The sequence below is a fragment of the Anomaloglossus baeobatrachus genome, chromosome 5, assembly GCF_048569485.1.
Source record: "Anomaloglossus baeobatrachus isolate aAnoBae1 chromosome 5, aAnoBae1.hap1, whole genome shotgun sequence".
NCBI classification, from domain to species: domain Eukaryota; kingdom Metazoa; phylum Chordata; class Amphibia; order Anura; family Aromobatidae; genus Anomaloglossus; species Anomaloglossus baeobatrachus.
Genome location: NC_134357.1, coordinates 77565347 through 77586978, shown reverse-complemented (window position 1 = coordinate 77586978; position 21632 = coordinate 77565347). Strand labels below are relative to the sequence as shown.

At 45.5% G+C, this 21632-nt stretch overlaps 1 protein-coding gene across 1 annotated transcript in view; it reads right to left on the bottom strand.

Moving 5' to 3' along the window:
* Positions 1 to 21632, bottom strand: part of CNNM2 (cyclin and CBS domain divalent metal cation transport mediator 2) — a 175721-nt gene that overhangs the window by 7877 nt on the left and 146212 nt on the right. Inside the window, 2 exon segments of the mRNA XM_075348608.1 lie at positions 705 to 889; positions 5771 to 5833. Of these exon segments, the coding sequence (XP_075204723.1) occupies positions 705 to 889; positions 5771 to 5833 (248 nt within the window).

Here is a 21632-nt window from a genome sequence, read left to right as displayed (position 1 = left end):
TTTAGCGATGCAGCAGCGATCCGACCAGCGATCTGACCTGGTCAGGATCGCTGCTGCATCGCTACATGGTCGCTGGTGAGCTGTCAAACAGGCAGATCTCACCAGCGACCAGTGACCAGCCCCCAGCCAGCAGCGACGTGCAAGCGACGCTGCGCTTGCACGGAGCCGGCGTCTGGAAGCTGCGGACACTGGTAACTAAGGTAAACATCGGGTATGGTTACCCGATGTTTACCTTAGTTACCAGCGCACACCGCTTCGCTTAGCATGTGCAGGGAGCAGGAGCCGGCACTGGCAGCGTGAGAGCTGCGGAGGCTGGTAACGAAGGTAAATATCGAGTAACCACCTTGGTTACCCGATGTTTACCTTGGTTACAGCTTACCGCAGGCTGTCAGACGCTGGCTCCTGCTCCCTTCACATTCAGGATTGTTGCTCTCTCGCTGTCACACACAGCCATGTGTGCTTATCAGCTGGAGAGCAACAATAAAAAAACGAACCAGCACTGTGTGTAGCGAGCAGCGATCTCACAGCAGGGGCCAGATCACTGCTCAGTGTCACACACAGCGAGATCGCTAATGAGGTCACAAAAAACGTGACTCAGCAGCGATCTCAGTAGCGATCTCGCGGTGTGTGAAGCACCCCTTAATATATAGAAGATCAGAAACTTCGATATGTAAATGCAAAAAAAACATGAAAAGATATCTTACCTTGACAAACTGCATGTCTGTTATGGCTCTCACAGAATAATCGGGAATATATACTTGCAAAAACGAAGCATTTAGCTGGTTGTTACTGCTCCCCAATGTTGGTGTGACAGCATCAATCCGATCACTTCTATTTAGAGAGTCCGAATGATTTAGTCCACAAGGTCGAGGGGGTGACTTATTCTCCGCTACCAAAGAGTAGACAAAAATATCATTTAAATATTGCAGGTTAAAAAAAAATAAATAAGTTTTACATATAAGCCTCTTAATATTTAGCAATCTTCTTGGGAGAGGTGCTGCACTCCTTTTAATAACTCATTAATGCCAAGTACACGTTTAAAAATCTTTTATTTGAAATACAGTGCCTTGCGAAAATATTTGGCCCCCTTGAATTTTTCAACCTTTTCCCACATTTCAGGCTTCAAACAAAGATAAAAAAATTTAAATTTTATGGTGAAGAATCAACAACAAGTGGAAACAATTGTGAAGTTGAACGAAATTTATTGTTTATTTTAAACTTAAAAAATAATAAACTGAAAATTGGGGCATGCAATATTATCTGGCCCCTTTACTTTCAGTGCAGCAAACTCACTCCAGAAGATCATTGAGGATCTCTGAATGATCCAATGTTGTCCTAAATGACTGATGATGATAAATATAATCCACCTGTGTATAATCAAGTCTCCGTATAAATGCACCTGCTCTGTGATAGTCTCAGTGTTCTGTTTAAAGCACAGAGAGCATCATGAAGACCAAGGAACACAACAGGCAGGTCCGTGATACTGTTGCGGAGAAGTATAAAGCCGGATTTGGTTACAAAAAGATTTCCACAACTTTAAACATCCCAAGAAGCACTGTGCAAGTGATCATATTGAAATGGAAGGAGTATCATACCACTGCAAATCTACCAAGACCCGGCCGTCCCTCAAAAATTTAATCTCAAACAAGGAGAAGACTGATCAGAGATGCAGCCAAGAGGCCCATGATCACTCTGGACGAACTGCAGAGATCTACAGCTGAGGTGGGAGAGTCTGTCCATAGGACAACAATCAGTCGTACACTGCACAAATCTGGCCTTTATGGAAGAGTGGCAAGGAGAAAGCCATTTCTCAAAGATATCCATAAAAAATGTTGTTTAAAGTTTGCCACAAGCCACCTGGGAGACACACCAAGCATGTGGAAGAAGGTGCTCTGGTCAGAGGAAGCCAAAATCGAACTTTTTGGTCACAACGCAAAACGATATGTTTGGCGTAAAAGCAACACAGCTCATCACCCTGAACACACCCTCCCCACTGTCAAACATGGTGGTGGCAGCATCATTATTTGGGCCTGCTTTTCTTCAGCAGGGACAGGGAAGATGGTTAAAATTGATGGCAAAATGGATAGAGCCAAATACAGGACCATTCTTGAAGAAAACCTGTTGGAGTCTGCAAAAGACCTGAGAAGGGGACGGAGATTTGTGATCCAACAATACAATGATCGAAAACATAAAGCAAAATCTACTTTGGAATGGTTCACAAATAAACGTGTCCAGGTGTTAGAATGTGCTACATCCAAGCCTGGAGACACGAAAAACCATGTCTGATCTCTCCACGCTCCAGGAAACACTAACAATCCAGAGTGTGGTGCTCCAGTCACCAGAGGTAATACCGTGGGAATCAAAGTATGCCCTCCAGTGAACTGAGTGACGTCACTCCTGTCAGCCGGGTCTCCCTTTTCAGTGTTTCCTGGAGTCTGGAGAGATCGGACATGTTTTCGGTCTCTCCAGGCTCGGATGTAGCAGAGCCAGGCCAGTCATGGGACGTCGTGTAGATTACAGCAGAACTTCAAGGGTCTTTTTGGGGTTAATAAAGAGGGGAAAGAGGGTGCTGTATTTTATTTCAAATAAAGGATTTTTCTCAAGGTTTGTGATTTATTGCTTTTTACTTATAGGGCTAGTGATGGGGGGGTCTCATGGACCTCTACCCATCACTAATTCTGCGCTTAGTGGCAGCTCAGAGCTGTCATTAACTCCTTATTACCCCAACTGTCACCGCACCATGGCAATCGGGAAGAGCCGGGTAAAGCGCTGGGATAGTCGCATTTTTAATGGCTAACAATTTCAGGGAGGCTGCAGGCTGCCATTCTTAGGCTGGTGGGTTTCAATAACTATGGGCCTTAGCCAGCTTGAGAATGCCAGCCCCATCTGTCAGCTTTATCTTGGCTGGGTATAAAAAATAGGGGGACTGCACATTGTTTTCTTTAATTTATTTAAATACCAAAAAAAGCCGCATGTGGTTTCTCTTATTTTGATACACAGCCAAGATAAGCCCATGGCTGAGTGTGGCAGACTCTGTAGCCGTAGCTTAATCTGTACTGGTATCACTATACGGGGGACCCTACGCCATTTTTTTTATTTATTTATTTTACACTCCACTATAAGCACGCAAACAGTACCTGTGATTCCAACCAATCACAAGTGCTGTTAGAGAGGGTGGGGATGTGGTCTACCGGCAGCCAATCAGAGCCGCCGGTGGGTGCGGAAAGGAGTGAATATGTATGAGGACTGATGAGCTTGACCCAGAAGTAGTGTTACAGCCGCGCGAGAGGCTCGGTAAGTAAATTCTCCTGATTTAACCCTTTTGTTTGTTTCTTTTTACTATCCAGGTGGCCGAATCCGAACTGTAACAAGTACTTCCCTGAAAAGTCTGTATCTGGGTCCAGGACCCGAACACCTGCTGTTCGGAACAGACACCGAACTTTAGAGTTTGGGTTCGCTCATCACTATTCTTGATTTATTACTAACATTTGGGCATCTCTGGCTCCTATGTATAAACATTTAGGGGCCAAATTATAAATTTGCAGTAATCAAAAGAAAAAAAAAGTAAATAATACTAATAAACATTATTACAAGATAAAAACATAGAAAACAATGTGCTCCATGTTCTAGGTTCCTGCACCCCAGTCACTCGGGGGTGGGGGGGGGTGGGAGTCCTTAGCTACGAAATCTAAACAAATAGGAGCTAAATCAAATTTTTTTTTCCTGCATTTGCAACAATTTTATTGATACGCTGTGAACATATTGATTGTTACTGCAATACATACAACTCATCAAGTAAAACTGTTAGATATCAGGTCAATGTCCCAAACCAATCAAGGAACCTCACATAACCCATTGAACTAAAAAAATTATACCTCATGAGAGGAAAAAAAATCCTCTCTATGACAGTCCCTTTATACATTAATCCATATAAGGCCTATCCCAGATGACCAATATTTGCACATATAGACCATTTGTTGTTTTATTGAACTTAACTTACATCAACAGCATTTCATATTGAGCCAAATATGCAGTGGACGACTTGTTTTGGATCTTCCATATGAATCACAGCAAAAAAAAAAAAAAAGCAGATCGCTGATAGACAAAAGCTTTGATGTGATCAACCATTTGTGTAATACTGCATTTGCCCAGCAGAGGTCACTGCAGAGGAAATGTATGGCCAGAAGTGTCTGCGAGGCGCGATCGATGCACTGATCACCAGCTTCTATTTAAGAAAAGGTTGTCTATTTGGGAGCGCACCTGTCCAAATCGATCAGTACCCAAAGTAATTATATACCTACATATTAAGTACACGTTTTGAAGGTCAGATCTTGAAAGGCATTCTGCAATTACAGTAATTTAAAGTAACGTTTGATCACTTCTACATAAAACTGAAGAAACCAGCTGCAGATTATTCCTCCATTTTTAATTAAAGAGAGATTATTGCACGGTTAGGAAAAAAAAAAAAATCTGGCAAATTGTCAAAATCACTGGAGGTCAATAACTTAGTGTGCCAGGAATGTGACAATTGTGAGTCGTCCAGGAGAAAGAAAGCAGAAATGTCACCTGTGTGCTCCAGGGTCACTATACTCAAAATGTGGAATTCCTTTTGAAGACAGCATTTGTAAATTCATTATTTAATAGGGGAAACTAAAAAGGAATTTTTCTTAAAGACGCTGAAACAAACAAATCTTAAAACGTTTCCTGCAAATAAATGGTTAGTAAAAAGAAAATCTGGGTGGAATGTGTACATAGCTTGCTCGGTGGTGTCACATCACTCTCAGGAGGGTGAATGAAGAGCGTCGCGCATGCGCAGCTACCCTGGGTTGTGCATTAGGTAGCCACCTTTTGTACATACAGTTATCAAACATTTATGGCATATTCTGTAGCTATGCCATAAATGTCCAAGATGGAAACACCCCATTAATTAGGAGAAGCTGCTGTGCGCATGTGAATAAAGATTGACATGGTTAGTACTCTGACATCACATAGCCAATTAGGACATTAGTAGCAGCCACATTCTGAGGTCACCAGGCTGTGCAGTGCCATTCATACATAGGACTTGTCACTTGCTCCAAAAAAATGGAGTTAAAAGCCTTGTAAAAAGCTCCTCTAATTGTGATAGTCTTTTCCATTTTGCGCTGCATCGATCCATTCCAGAGATATTGACATTTGATGTTTTTGGAGCTCAGTATGTGAAATCTCTTCTTTGCTGATCAACTGGGTGTTTCTTCGCAGTCTTTTCTGGGGGCGGGTATTTTCACTCTTCCCTCCCAGACACTGCCTATAACAGCTCAGCAGAGCCCTAGACTGCTACCTTAGATCAGCTGTAGATCGGTGATTGGCTGCAGGTGGGAGGGAGGAGTAAAAGCACACGCCCCCAGAGAGGACTCTGAAGAAACGCCCAATTGAACTGCAAACAGAGATTTCACATAGTGGATTCCAAAAACAACAAATGTGAATATCTCTTCAATGGAGTGACGCAGTACAAAACGGAAAAGAGTGACAGAATAAAGGGAGCTCAAGGATTTTAATGTATTTAACTCAATTTTATTTTGACTAAGCGAAAGATCCTCAAAGTAATTTGTGATCATACATTGTTGGATAGAAACAAGTATCCCATTACCGTGCCCTATACCTTACAAAGCAATATAATAGCATTTCAGGAAAGCCATTATTATCAGGGGAAGGGAATGGAGAGTCCACAGAAAATGTGCAAGCAAAGAGAGTATAGACAAAGAATAAGTGAATAGAAGCATGCATGATTTACCTGGAGAACCAGCTAACGATTCTGTTCTGCTGACAACAAAGGTACGAGACAGGGACAAGGGAACTGTAATCAAGGAAAGAAGAGATAAGGAACCATACCAAGAGAACAAGAGGGGAAACGGTCTACACCAGGACCTGACGTGAAATACAACCTTCACAAGGAAAGCAAAATATGGAGGCAATGAGGAAGACCTCTCCGAGTATGAAACAGGCGAACAACGTTATTTTTCAAAAGTCTGATCCTCCACTATAAACAAAGCGGACAAAGTCCTGTGAGTAATGGTGCAACTGGTGTAGAAGGCTCCGCACAGGAGGAAGAAAAGTGTAAAATTACAAAAAAAAATTTATGATTTACCGGACATTGCATTTACTGTTGCATCATTATCATCATCATTATGACTACATTTGTTCAGTTTGCACATATTTTAATAAGAGCACTGCACAAAACGGGGATTTTGTTCAAGTAGTGCAGAGGTTCCTTATACTTTGTGACCTTAGTGGCAGCATACCAGAACAGCGTGTTACCATTGGAACGACCCATGACAAAGGCAGCTCGTGTGAAATAATTTGAAGAAGGTTGTATATAACCAAAACGTCATATTTATTGTCACACATATTACTACGCTTATCCAAATAAGAGGGTTTTTTGCACTCCAACAAATTTTGAATGCCGGATTTTTTCTATTTAATCCCCCCTTTAATATACTTTGTGTTTCAGTTCTTCCAGGATATATTGAAATTCAAACAGAAAATATTTTAAGACACTTCCATTACCAATCAAATGAATGGTCCCATACTGAAACATTTTTTTTTATTCACAATTTTATGATGTCAAAAGAGATCAAGAAATGAGGAAAAACTAATAGACTTGTTAATAGAATGACAGAATTGTGATGCATTTTTGCTTTTCCACAATATTCCAAAAACCTATTAGAAAGGTGATGCATTTACTAGTTTTTTTGGAAAACTGTGGGAAAAAAGCCACATGAAATGGGAACGCATCGTATGAATACAGCCTTAGTCTGCTCTCAGCTGAAGAGTGGAAACAGATGAACTGGTCTTCTGCGCTAGATCGCTTGCACACCAGACTGATAAATTACTACCACATATAGTAAAGTTCTGGACAGTACTCCTCTCTTATCTCTGTTTATTGCCCTACCCATTCTCTACTCTCTACAAGTGACTTTCGACTAACATCCACACTAATCCGAACCTCCCATTCCTGACTCCAAGACTTCTCCTGAGCTGCACCAATGCTCTGGAATACTCTACCCCAAGAAACTATCCACAGGGTATTAAGTTTCAGGCACTCCCTAAAACCACATCTTTTTAGATCGGCCTATCAGGTTCTCTAATTGATGACCATATATACAGTATTTTATATATATACATACATATTATCTCTCTCTCTATCTCTATCTCTCTCTCTATCTCTATCTATCTCTATCTATCTCTATCTATCTCTATCTCTATCTCTATCTATCTCTATCTCTATCTCTATCTATCTCTATCTCTATCTCTATCTATCTCTATCTCTATCTATCTCTATCTATCTCTATCTCTATCTATCTATCTCTATCTATCTCTATCTATCTCTATCTATCTCTATCTATCTCTATCTATCTCTATCTATCTCTATCTATCTCTATCTATCTCTACCTATCTCTACCTATCTCTACCTATCTCTACCTATCTCTACCTATCTCTACCTATCTCTACCTATCTCTACCTATCTCTACCTATCTCTACCTATCTCTACCTATCTCTACCTATCTCTACCTATCTCTACCTATCTCTACCCATCTCTACCTATCTCTACCCATCTCTACCCATCTCTACCCATCTCTACCTATCTCTACCTATCTCTACCTATCTCTACCTATCTCTACCTATCTCTACCTATACACACATATATATATACACATATATATACATACATATATATATACATATACACACACATATATATCTACTGTGTATATACACATATATATATATATATATATATAGCCCATTCTCTACTTCTCTGAACATAATTCTCCATCAAACGCTCCACCGCACCCAAAATCACTAACACGATTGATTGGTAACACACTCATGCAGCCTTTTATCTATCCCCGTTTCATGAAGATGGCTGGACTTTCGCAGTAAATAAGTACCTGCCCTTCTTTGTGTCACCCAAACCTCATTGTAGATTGTAAGCACTTATGAGCAGGCTCCTCATTATTTTTGCTTTAATAATTGTATTATCTATAACTGTTACTTATGACCATTTGTGTAAGAACCTCTGAATTGTAAAGCGCTGCGGAATATGTTGGCGCTATATAAATAAAGATTATTATTATTAGTAGTAGTAAGATACTAGAGATTTTTGCAGCTACCCCTGATGTATTTCACTTACCAAGTATTGCTGACACTGGATTTAATTGTATTCCCTTCTTATTAATCCTATAATAAAACACCCTTTTCAGAGTTCACGTGTTGGATTTCCTGCAGAAAAGTTCTGTACCAAATGCGTTTGCATGCACAAACAAAAAAAAAAAATCCAGTGGCAAATTGGCACCATTTGTATTGTTTATTGTAGTGCAGTTTTGCTGCTAATTTCAGCGAATGTATAATTTCAACAAAGTAAAAATAAAAAATACTCAGCTACCCTGAATCTTCGGAGGCTTCCGTGATTGTTCCCTCGCCAGCCTCCTATAACCTGATCTCCAGAGACCGCTCCTGCCTCTGAGGGTGACCTCTCATCAGAGGAGGTCAGGTAAGAGCAGTGGAGGAGCATTGAAGGCACATCCCATAATAAAAGCACAGTCTGCAGACTCATTAGTAGTCAATAGTTAGAAGATGGCATAGAATAAAGCCACATATACCGTAGTTTGTTCTCTAGAATTCCAGGTGAGTAGAGTATGTTTTTATTTCTTAAAGGGGAAAATGAAAAGGCTAGCTAAAAGCATTTGTTTTTAATATAGCGTTTTTCTAGGATTGGACAAGACGTCTGTTTTTCCCAGAAACACTGCCACTCTTGCCCACAGGATGTGCCTGATATTGCAGCTCAGTCTTATGAACTTGAATGGTCATAAACTGCAATTTCAGAGAAGACATAATCCAGGCAATCCCAGTGATTACTTTTGAAATATAAAAGACTACTTTAATTTGACAAGAACAGAAACACTGAGTCTACATTTTACTAAAATATTATTTGCCATTATAATATGAAAGAAGGAAAGAGCAGCGTATAATAGGGGAGATATACTGTAGTTCTAAAAGTTTACATAGACAGAAAGGGAATGGACGGGGCGTGTCCTGGACATGGCGGCGTGAGGAAGCTTGTTCCCAGAGCTCCTGCGCCCACAAAAGATTACAGTTATATCCCGCTGACCCCGCTTACCCAGGATGGCTCCAAAGAAGAAACCGGGTAGTGCTGCAGCTCCTGCCTCCCCCACGGCGTGTCAGAACTCCCAGGGGAGCATATCCAGGTACCTGGCGGCGTCTGGGACTGAGCCTCCGCTGGCGGCCCGAAGCAAGATGGCGCCGGTGGGCTCGCGGCCCCCTCCGACGGGGAATTCCCCAGGCGCGGTCCGGCGCCCTCCCACAGCCAGCAACATTGCACCGGAGACCAGCGGTGGGGAGGAGCGGCGCAGGGCCCCGGCACTGATACAGAAGGGAGAGAGCCCAGGTAGGGAGGGCTGGAGGGGTGGGGGGGGAACCGCGCAGCATTCCTCGCGGCCTGCCTCCATACATGCTGCTGCGGGGGAGGCGGAGACCTCGGCCCCTGGGGGATCATGCGATCCGGGAATACCTGCCATCCTCTGCACCCAGGGGTCCCCCCCCCCCGCTGGAGCACACAGCGCCCCTGTCCTTAAAAAGCACCCTGCCCTCTGGCCCTCCGCAGGAAGACATAAATGCTCTCAGGGAGCTTATCCTAGCCCTCCCCAGCAAAAAAGACCTGGAAGATGTAGTGGCCAGAATTGAATCCTCCCAACAGATGGCGCTGTCCACCCTGAGAGAGGAAATGGTGGTGCTGGAGGACAGAATTGAAGCAACGGAGCAAGCACAGGAGTCCCTGGAGAGCAGAATGGAGCGAATTGAAAGGGACTGTGAATCTTCTAATGCCCACATCAGAGACCTGGCCCTGCTCCTGGATGACCAAGAAAACAGGAGCAGGAGAAATAATGTCAGACTGAAGGGTATACCGGAGAACTGGCCCCAGGATCTCCTGCGTTCTAAAGTCCTGTCCATTTTCAACATGGTCACAGATCGTCCGCTTGAGGCTACTCATCTTTTTGATAGAATCCATAGGGTTGCCAGGCCCGGCACCAGACCCACGCCCACCTCCAGGGATGTGTTATGCCGCCTACATTACTATGGAGACAGAGAAAAGATCCTGCAGGGGGCCTGGGCACACGGCCCTGTGAAAATAGACGGTGCTATGGTAAAGTTGTTCCCGGACGTATCCAGCCGCACACTGTATATGAGGCGTCTGCTGCAACCTCTCCTGATTAGAATAAAGGAAGCGAACGCCACCTATAGATGGGGCCACCCCTTCCACCTGATTGTGCGTAAGGGGGACTCGGTGTTCCTTCTGAGGAGGCACTCGGAGCTCCCGAATCTCTGTGCCTTTCTGGATATTTCGGACTGCTCGGTTCCGGACTGGACGGCTTGGGAGCCTCAGGCCTATACGGAGCAGAGGAGGAGAAAGGGGGGAGCCACCCCTGCTCAAAGAGAGGTCCCGTGAGAATGAAGGCTCTATATGAGCAAGATCTGAGCAGAGGCAATGCTGGTGGTGAAGGAGACGGGAGCTGGGAGGGTCTTCTGTGAGCCTACGCCTCAGAGGGAAAGAAGAGAAAAAAGAAAAAAATGACAATCTAGGCGTTAAATCAATTCTAATGGACACAATGTTCTGGGGGATGTCTAAAACATTTGCGTTGGTGGATCCTAAGATAGTGGGCTGGGGGGGGTGGGGGGGGGCAAAGTTTCTATAAGCTTGTTCTGGGGGGTGGGGTTAGTGGGAGGTTATTTGGCGGACCCATCCTTAGGTTTGGGAGGGAGGGGCCGGCCAGCAGGAAAAAGAAGGGCGCGGGGTAGCGCTCTGGCCGTGTGTCGGTTCGTGTCCCCGTTTTTCCCTTAAGTAGTCCCTGGGCTGGTCCCCGGTTCTACGAACAGTATATTAACTGTTTCTCTACTTTCCGGTTATCTTCTTGAGTTTCTGTTTTCTCTTTTTTCTAATCTCGAAGTTTTCTTCTCCCCCTTTCTTTTTTTCTCCCTCTCTCTTCTCCCCTGCCCCTTCTCCCCCTCCCCCTTTTTTTTTTTTTTTTTTTCTCTCTCCTCTCTCTCGCCCCTCCCCCCCACCCGGGTTCCTGTGACAGAGCATGGTGAAACAAAAGCAGCATGAGCTACGAGTGGGCTCATTGAATGTCAAGGGACTCCACAGCCCGGAGAAACGCTCTATACTACTGAACCGCCTATGGAGAAACCGAATCCAGGTCGCCTTTCTTCAAGAGACACACTACTGCGAATCCAGACCATACAGACTCACGGACAGAAGGTATCCAATAGTACTCCACTCACCCTCCCCGGATCCTAGATCAAGGGGCACAAGCATCTTGCTGTCTAATACGCTCCCCTGGGAACCGTTAGACTCTCGGTCGGATGCCGAGGGAAGGCTCCTAATGCTCAAGGGACGCATTGTTTCTCAAATAGTCACCTTTGTGGCAGTTTATCTGCCCAACAAGGGTCAGTGTGCCGCCTTGATACGCTATCTTGAGCAGATTGAGGAATTCTCAGAGGGTACCCTGATTCTGGGGGGTGACTTTAATGTCGTGTTGGAACCGTCGAGGGATAGCTCAAAGGGGGTGTCCAGTCTCCCACAAAAGGCACTACGCCGGATGAGAAGGGGATTACATGATCACCAACTGATAGACACGTGGCGATTGATGCACCCATCAGACAAAGACTTTTCATTTTACTCAGCTGTTCATAACTGCTATTCACGGTTGGACCTTTTCCTCCTCAGACATGGGGACCTTCATTCTCTGGTGGATGCGTCGATTGAGTGCATATCCTTTTCTGATCATGCTCTGATCACAGTCACTATTTCCCTCGACTGTTCCATCAGAAGACAGGGACAGTGGATGCTGAACACTTCATTACTTGCGGACCAGGCGACGATGCGGGAACTGGGGGAGGCCTTGACTGAATATTTTGACAGCCACAGAAAGGGGGAGGTGTCCCCTAATATTGTCTGGGAGGCGCACAAATGCGTGGCAAGGGGTCTACTCATCAAGCATGGTTCACGTTTGAAGAGGGAACGGGCAGAGGAGGTCACATCTCTCTTAGCCGAAATAAGGGAGTTGGAAGTAACACATAAGGGGTCTTTGGAAGGGGAGATAGGAGTCAGGCTGGGTAGGAAGAGGGAGGAATTGCGTACTTTACTATACCACAAAGCCAAGGGAGCACTAGCCAAGTGTAGAAGACACTTCTACGAATTCGGTAATAAGAGTGGCAGGGCACTGGCTCGTGCCCTGCGGACTCAGAGGGCGAGGGGATATGTCCCTAAAGTGCAAACTCCTGGAGGGGGGTGGGCCACACTGCCGAAGGACATCGCATCCGCCTTTAAAGACTTTTACTCCTCGCTTTACTCTATAGACGAGGGACGGTCCGAGAGAGCTGGGGCGGAGCTGCGGCAACGCATAAGGAAATATATCTTGGATTCCGGCTTGAAACATTTTAAACCCGAGGATGCGGCGGCACTGGAGAGGCCCATCTCCGAGGAGGAGTATTGGTCCGCAATCAAAAACTCCCCCACAGGCAAGGCCCCGGGCCCAGATGGTTTCCCTTTGCAATACTATAAAAAAATGGGCACTCTACTGCCTTTAACAATATCCCATCATGTGATGCAGCCCCGTTGCCGAGGGATTCCTTAGCCGCTAACATAGTAGTCATCCCTAAAGAGGGCAAAGATCCTTCCTCCTGCTCAAGTTACAGGCCAATATCCCTCCTCAATACGGATTTGAAGTTCTTTACTAGAATTATTTCGGACAGACTGTCCCCGCTGATAGGGGAAATTGTTCACACAGACCAGGCAGGGTTTGTAAGGGGAAGAGAAGCAAGAGACAATACAACTAAGGCGGTGAATTTAGTCCATAAGGCTAAAACGGAAGGGACGCCACTCATGCTCTTGTCGACTGATGCAGAAAAAGCGTTCGACAGAGTTAATTGGATATTTATGGAGGAGGTATTGCGAGTGGTGGGGCTGGGGAGGATGATGTTCAAGTGGATCTGCTCTCTGTACAGCATCCCATCGGCAACAGTTAGAGTGAACGGTCTCAACTCAGACAGATTCCCCATTCTTAATGGCACAAGACAGGGTTGCCCCTTATCGCCCCTGATCTTCATTCTGACCCTGGAACCCCTACTATGTCGAATAAGAGGAAACATTAACATATCGGGCCCTAGGGTTGACGGCTCCAACTACAAAATTGCGGCATATGCGGATGACCTACTCTTTTTCATAACTAATCCACAGGTTTCCCTCCCCAACTTATTGAGAGAGTTGGAAATTTACTCCTCTCTTTCTAATTTTAAAATCAACATGTCAAAGTCCGAAGCTTTAAATGTATCTCTACCCCAAGAACAGGTAGTCTCGCTTCAATCTGCATTTAGGTTTAGGTGGTCTAGTCACTCCCTGAGGTACTTGGGGGTCCAGTTGGCAGCGGACATTAGTCAACTCTACAAATTAAATTATCTTCCTCTCTTGCAATCTATTAGAACAGACTGCGCAAGTTGGGGGAAGGGCTACTTTACTTGGTTCGGGAGGTGTGCAATATTAAAGATGAACATACTTCCTCGGCTATTATACCTCTTTCAGTCCCTGCCGATTCGGATCCCGGGCTCCTTTTTCGGGGATGTGGCTTCACTACAAACTAAATTTATCTGGGCAAATAAACCGGCGAGAATTTCCCGTTCCCTACTGTGTAGACCTAAGAGCAGAGGAGGTCTGGGAATCCCCGACTTGAAAAAATACTACTGGGCTACTCACATGGTCAGGGTACTAGACTGGTGCCGCCACTTTAAGACAAAGGCATGGGTGGCACTGGAACAGAGTTTCTCGGACATACATCTCCCGGCCACTCCCTGGCTTTTGCACTTTTCCCCGACAAATTTGAAATCTCACCCACTTATTGGAGCTACCCTGGAATGCTGCTCGAAAAACGAGATTCGGCGCCTTCTCCTCCCTGTGCCCTCTTGCATGTCGCCCATATTGGGAGATCCGGAGTTCCGCCCTGGCCTCTCGGACCCTGTCTTTCGGGGTTGGGTTCAGGGGGGTAGATTTAGAGCTTGTCATCTGGGAAGAGGGGGGGATTGGCTACCTCTTGAGGATATCCGCAGTCTCCTGACCCCGAATCCCATGGGGAGATGGAGAGCGACGCAACTGAGGCATTTTCTGCGCTCCCTCCCCTGCTTCACTCAGTATGCAGGGCCCCCCACGAGGTTTGAAAAACTGTGCTTAGAGGGGGGTGTTCTTCGGCATTCGCTCTCCTTAGTGTATACCATGCTAGCAGACCCAGGAGACTTGCCCATTCCGGCATACCTGCAGCAGTGGGAGAGGGATCTGGGGATGGCCCTAACTGTCACGCAAAGAGACAAAATTTTAATGTTAGCACATAAAACATCGATCAGCTCCAGATTGCTGGAGGCCAACTATAAACTGCTGGCAAGGTGGTATAGAGTCCCGTCTAGGCTGCATAGGATATTCCCCTCAGTGGACCCTGCGTGTTGGCGGTGTGGATTGGAGGAGGGTGACTATGTACATGTCTTCTGGTCATGTCCCTCTTTGCAGAGGTTTTGGTCAGAGGTGAAGCAGGTAATCAGACAGGTGACCGGGACGAAGGAGACACTGGGACCAGAGCTGTTTTTACTACAATTAACGGGACTCCCGATCTCTAAATATAAAAGTTCCTTGCTGAGATTCCTAGTCATGGCCGCCAGGTCCTGTATTCCTCTTGGCTGGAAGTCTACGGACCCCCCCACGGTGGCTCAGTGGGTATCAAGGGTCAACGACTTAATGCACATGGAGGATTTGACATCCTCTCTTAATGATCGCCGGGGGGACTTCTACGGGACATGGCTTCCATGGATGGAGTTCACCTCCTCTACAGACCACATAAGACTGCTCTCTGACCCGCGGGAGCGACCTGGTGGGGGTGTGGGGTAATCCCCCTGGACTTTCTCCCCCCCCCCCTTTTCTCCCAAACCCCCCCCCATTCTTCCCTCTTTCCCCCCCCCCCCCCTTTTTTTTTTTTTTTTTTTTTTTTTTTTTTGTCTTTTCCCTCTCTCTTTCTCTTCTTCTCCCTCTCCCTCTCGGTCTCCTTTCCCCCCCTCTTCTCACCTTTTTTCCCTCACCCCCCTTTCTCTCACCTTCTTCCTGTTCCTGATACACAACTTATGATGTTCTCTTTTAGGACTTTCTTTTCTCTCATTCTGCTAAATGTTCTTCTTTCTTTGTATAGAGTTGGTTCTCAAAATAAAAGGTTAAAATCAGACCAGACTCGTAGGGATGGCAGACGGGATGCATAAGGATACTGGAGGTCAGGATTTATGTCAACGTTATATCCCTGATATTTTTCATGTTGCTCCTTGTGGAGCAGAAAGTTTTTTCAATGTCACGAGTTGGTATGTAAAATAAAGAATTTAAAAAAAAAAAAAGAAAGGGAATGGACAACGGTCTAGATCCAGGATTGGGGGAGTGACCGCTGCCTAGTTCGGTCAGAAAGAAAAGCCTGAGCTCAGAGAATCCTAGAAATTTAGTTTCCACATTTTAAAGTGGAAATCTACTAGTTTGTGCGGGCAACATATTTTTTTAAATCTCCATCCTTCTGGAGAATGTCTACTTCTTAAAGAAGACCTGTCACCACTGCGGAGTTTCCAGTTCCTCTGTTAGGCCCCTTTCACACTGCATTTTGGACCCCGCTCAGTAGTGAAGTCAGGGTTCAGGTCCGAATCCCCAGCAAAACAGGGCTCGGATGTGTGCGCCGATGAGGCCATTGACTATAATAGGGCAGATGGAGTTGTGTGCTCTGTCATGCACCATTTTCGGACATATATGCCTATTGGATGCGGATAGACACAGTCTACTATGTATGGGTGCCCATCTCCAGTAGGCATATACACCCGAAAATGGTGCACAGCAGAGCAGACTATTACTCCGTCTGCACCATCTTAGTCAACTAGCTATTGAACCCGTATTACGCCCATGTGGTGATGATTTAGCATCAGGGCGTGACTTTGTGGTCGGGGTCTTTTTATCTATAACTACCCTGGCTGCTTTCCGACTCTTTATTTAAATTTGCACCACAGCCACCGCCATTATCCTTATGGCTGACATGTGCACAGTGCTATGTTCACGTTGTAATTGAATTCTTCAATAAAATGGCGCTGGAGTCAGTGTGTGCGTATACTGTCAACTTTGGCACCATTTTATTGAAGACACTGTCTTCAATAAATGAATATCTGAAACAAACTGGTGACTGGTGATATTCACAGACACAGTGTCTTTAATAAAATGGTGCTGAGCAACAAAGCCAGACAGGCTTATATTTTGCCCTAAGTGTAAGAGTAGTGGAACTGATCTCCTTCACGGGTTGTGGTCCTGCCCCCTTTTGAGTCCATTATGGTCACAGATCAAAAGTTGTATACAAAAGGTGTGGGGTCTTGAAGTTCGGCTCTCACCTGGGTTCGCTATTTTTCACAATTGGGAGGAGGGGAACGATACCAAAGGGAAGGTGACTAACCCACCCAGACTTATACATGTGATACTTCTGGGAGCCAAGAGAGCGATACTAAAAAATTGGTTGGAGTCTAGGGTCCCCACGATTGAAGAGATCTTGGATCAGCTCATGCATCTTCTTGAAATAGAAGGATTGGATGCAGAAAGGAGGGCGGATAGAATACGACAGCACTTTAACAAATTGAAGAAATTCATACTGGCCTATTGTACTCAGCAGGAGATAGTCAGGATTATGTCACCTTTCAAAGACACAGTCTGGTATCATACTGAAAAATTGAAGGATACATTGGATGGCTTGGAGGTGGGGGAGGAAAGGCCGAAAGCTGACTAAAAGGAGAGGGGGAAATAACCGATTTGAGTGGGACTTCTTTATTGTATGTCATTACCATGTTCACAAGGGTTCAATGGGGGGAATGATAAGAATGACGGGTTAAGGGGTCGCCGCTTTCCTTTGCTTTATCTTGCCATGTTACGGTTATTGATTTTAAAAACTGGTATGGAATTTGGGATGATCAAACATGACAATGTAATGTTTTTGAATTGAATTTACAATGCTGAATTCGCTTATGCCAGTGTTATGTTATTGAAAAATTTGAATAAAAATATAGTTTAAAAAAAAAAAAAATGGTGCTGAGTCGGTAGTATACGTACACGCCGACTCCAGCGCCATTTTATTGAAGACACTGTGTCTGCAAAGATCATCTGAAAAACTAGTGACTGGAAATATTTACAGAAAAAAAGAAGTGTCTTCAATAACATGGCGCTGGAGATGGCTATATGTGCAAGAGCTGACTCCGGGGCTATTTTATTGAAGAATTCAACTACAACATGAACATAGCACTGCTCACCCACATCCCAAATGGTTCGGTCCCTTGTCCGGGATAGTAACTGTCTCTTTGTCTCTATCCCAGTCTCTGTCTGTCGCTGTCTGTCTCTCTCTGTCTGTCTCTTTGCCCGTCTGTCTCTTTCTGTCTCTTTCCACGTCTGTCTCTCTCTGTGTCTCTGTCGCTTTCTGTCTCTTTTTATCCGTCTCACCACTGACATCTTTTTACCTCACACATAAGCTTCTTATACTAAACAGTTTATTTTGTTCCTACAGCAACCACTGACAGTCGCCATTAATAGCCTGCAGTTCCCACCTCCATTCAGTTTAATGGAGGCACATTTTTGGACAGTAACTGTAAAGCGCAGGGTTAAATTTTCCCATCAAAACATAGTCTATGACGTTCCCTGAGTCACATGAGGCATTTGTGCAAAATTTCGTGATTGTAAATGCGACGGTGGGGATTCCTTTAGTGGGGACACACACACACACATAGCTTTATATATTACATACATATATATATGAGTGTATAGGGGGCTTTACACGTTAGCGATATCGCTAGCAATTTCTAGCGATAGCGAGCGTGTAAGTACCCGCCCCCGTCGCGCATGCGATTGTTTGTGATCGCTGCCGTAGTGAACATTATCGCTACGCAGCGTCACACATACTTACCTGGTCGGCGTCGTCGCTGTGACTGCCGAACAATCCCTCCTTCAAAGGGGAGGGACGTTCGGCCTCACAGCGACGTCACCGCAACGTCACACAGCGGCCGGCCAATCAAAGCAGAGGGGCGGAGATGAGCAGGACGTAACATCCCGCCCACCTCCTTCCTTCCTCATTGCGGCCGGCGGCAGGTAAGGAGACGTTCCTCGCTCATGCGGTGTCACACATAGCGATGTGTGCCGCCGAATGAGCGATGAACCACAACGCTAAACAACCCTTACCGATTTTTTACTTTGGGACGACCTCTCCATGGTGAACGATTTTCACCATTTTTGAGGTCGCCTAAGGTCGCTGGTAAGTATTACACGCTGCGATATTGTTAATGACGCCGGATGTGCGTCACTAACAACTTCACCCCGGCGACCAAACATTAACAATATCGTAGCGTGTAAAGCCCCCTTTAGTGAGTGTGAGTGTGTGTGTGTGTGTGTGTGTGTGTGTGGCAAATAGAGAGCAGCAGCAGCGGTGGTTGGCACAGGTGACATCAGTGAATTGGCCATTTGTGTATGTAAAGGCCCTGTTAAACACACAAATAAATCTGTGGCAGATCTGTGGTTGCAGTGAAATTGTGGACAATCAGTGCCAGGTTTGTGGCTGTGTACAAATGGAACAATATGTCCATGATTTCACTGCAACCACAGATCTGCCAAAGATTTATCTCTGTGTGTGAGACAGGGCCTTAAGAGTGTATGTGTGTATTGGCAGATAACAGAGAGCAGCAGCGCACCCTTGAGGTCCATGCAGTGACACCTCGTGCTGCACGGACGTCCTGCTCTGAGACACCACTGCCAGCCTCTTTAAGCACACAGCACCGCTCAGCCTCCATGGAGAGCCAGCTCTCTCCGCTGCAGAAGCTAAACCCCGGCCCGCACAGCCTGTGCCCTGCACAACAGCGCACCGGTCAGCAGCCTCCGTACAGGCGCAGTCATCTTCAGGTCATGTGATGTCCGCATGCTGCTGACCTCCATAACCACCATCACATGTGTGGTGTGGGCAGGCGGTTCCTCGTGTCTCCGCTCTCTCACCATGACACTAGTGTGGGCAGCACAGAGGTGACGGTTGGCACTTGCGCAGTGCTATGTTAACAAGAACAAGGCACTGCACACAAACGCCGACCTGGCTTTGGACAGAAGGACGCGTTCAGTGTTATATAGTGAATAGAAGATTATGTGCTATGCTTCTCAAGGGTCTAGTTTGTCCATTACAACCAATCAGAGCTCAGCTTTCACTTTACCTCAGCAGTTTCAGTGCTGAAAGTTGCAGTCTAGTTGCTATAGGCAACCAGAATGATGTTACTGGGAGGCAATTCTCCTAAATGAGGCCCCAGTGGCTTCTGCCGTGGCTAGGCTTTTGTTTAAAAAAAAAATAAAAAGAGGCCCTTTGGCGGGACCACTGAACGGGATACAAAATGTTATTTATATGTTGTCAGGAGGAAAATATTTATGTCAAGGAGGTGCAGCCATGCACAGTCAGTCTTAGATAAGCAAAAGTTTCTCCCTTAAAGCATAACTCCAGGGTTTTTTGGTTTCTCTTTCACCGATGAAGCAGTGCTTCTGATGCAAGTCCGCTGTTTACGGTCTAATACTCTCCCTCCGCCATTTTCATCATCTATCCCCACTGTTCCTGTCATGCTTTGGTGGTTTGTCACCTGCTGGCAGCTCCAGTGGAGCGCGACGGAGATCACACCTCAATACATTTCTATGAGAGCCTCGTTCTGGCTCTCAGAGAGTTGTGTTGAGCGATTGTGAAGTAACTTCTGATTTCCAACGAGTCAGAAGTTACAGTCACAAGATAGCGCCACAAGGCCGGTGTGGAGTTAAAAAAAAAATAAAAAAAAAAAGGGAGGGGAAGACGATGGAAGCGGAGTATATGGAGTATATGACAGGGGGAAGGGACTTAGATTAAAAGTACCACTCCAGTGCTGAAAAACAAAACGGTGGAGTGGTGCTTTAATGAGACTGTCAAGTTGGAGCAGGGAAACATACAGGCCCATCCAATGCTCCCTGGAAAATAAAATCTGGAAACAGCCCCTTCACAGAGGAAGACACAGGCCCTCTAGTGCCCCCTTTTGGATATAGTAATCCTATAAAAGTCAATATGGACTCATTAACACCTTCAAGCCGCATGACGTCGCTGTGACGCCGAACATCCCTCCCACTTCAGGAAGAGGACGTTCGCCGCCCTCAGCGACGTCGCACGGGAGGTAAATACATGTGACAGGGGGGTTTAACGAGTTTGTGCACCACGGGCAATCAATTGCCCGTGACGCACAAACGACGGTGGCGGGTACGATCGATCGTGAAATCGCACGATCGGTCGTCTCGTGTAAAGCAGCCTTTAGTTCACAAAGGGCATCTTTTGCTCCGTTTTTGGTCCGTTTTAGGAGGTCACAAAGATACACCATAATGCATGCATTTTTTTCTCCCAGCAAAGTCTACGGGATTTCTATTTTGCTGTCCACACTGGGCAACTTTTGTTGGTTGCATCTTGGCTGCGTTTGTCAAGGTGCAGCATGTCAATTCTTTGAGTTTTTACAGCGTTCTTGATCCTTCCAGTCAATAGATTTCACTTAGAAAATGTATTAGGCAAAACGCAGTAAAACGCGACAAAAACATGCGTTTTTGCTGCGGGTGCGGTTTCAGAAAATGAGATGCACTCTCAAGATGCACTCAAAACGCACATAACAAAAGATGCCCTGTGTGAACATTTGGCAATTTGATATTTTTTCATTACGCTGTTTACCAATTGGATTATTTTATATTTTGATAGATCAGACATTTGTGAACGCAGTGATACCAAATACGTGTTGGGGGGGGGGTATTTATTTTATGGTCATTGGGGAAAAGGGGGTGATTTTGTGATTTTAACGTTTTTTGTTGTTTTTTTTTTTTTTTAACTGTTTTACAATTAATCCGATTGCTTCTGCTGTACAGAGCAAAACATCAGCATCAGAGCAAAACATCATCAGAAATCACAATCTCCTGTGGGGTGCCTAACACAGCTTGTACTCACAGGACGATTGTCTTCACCAACACAGAGGTCATAGAGCTGACCCCCGGATGTCAACCCATAAGCACCCCGCGATCACGTCAAGGGCGTGATGATGGAAGTGAGGAATGGCGTACTCCCCATCGGCAAGTATTAAATCCTGCTGTAAGAGATCAACAGCAGCATTTAACTGGTTAACAGTTGTGCGCGGATCTCCGATCTGCCCGCCGCTGTTAGAGGCACACAATAGCTGATTAAATCTGCCATCATATGCGGGGAAAGATGCGGGCTTTGTGTGCGAGCCTGCATCAAAGGCTGGGACATGACATGTGGCGTAAATATACGTCACATGGTGTGAAGGGTTTAAAAGGGACCAACTCTCCCCTCGCTATTCCCCAGCCTCGCCACTCTGCCAATCCCTTCACTGGCTTCCCATCGCCCAACGACTCCAGTTCAAAACATTAACCATGACATACAAAGCCATCCACAACATGTCTCCTCCTTACATCTGTGACCTAGTCTCCCGGTACCTACCTGCACACA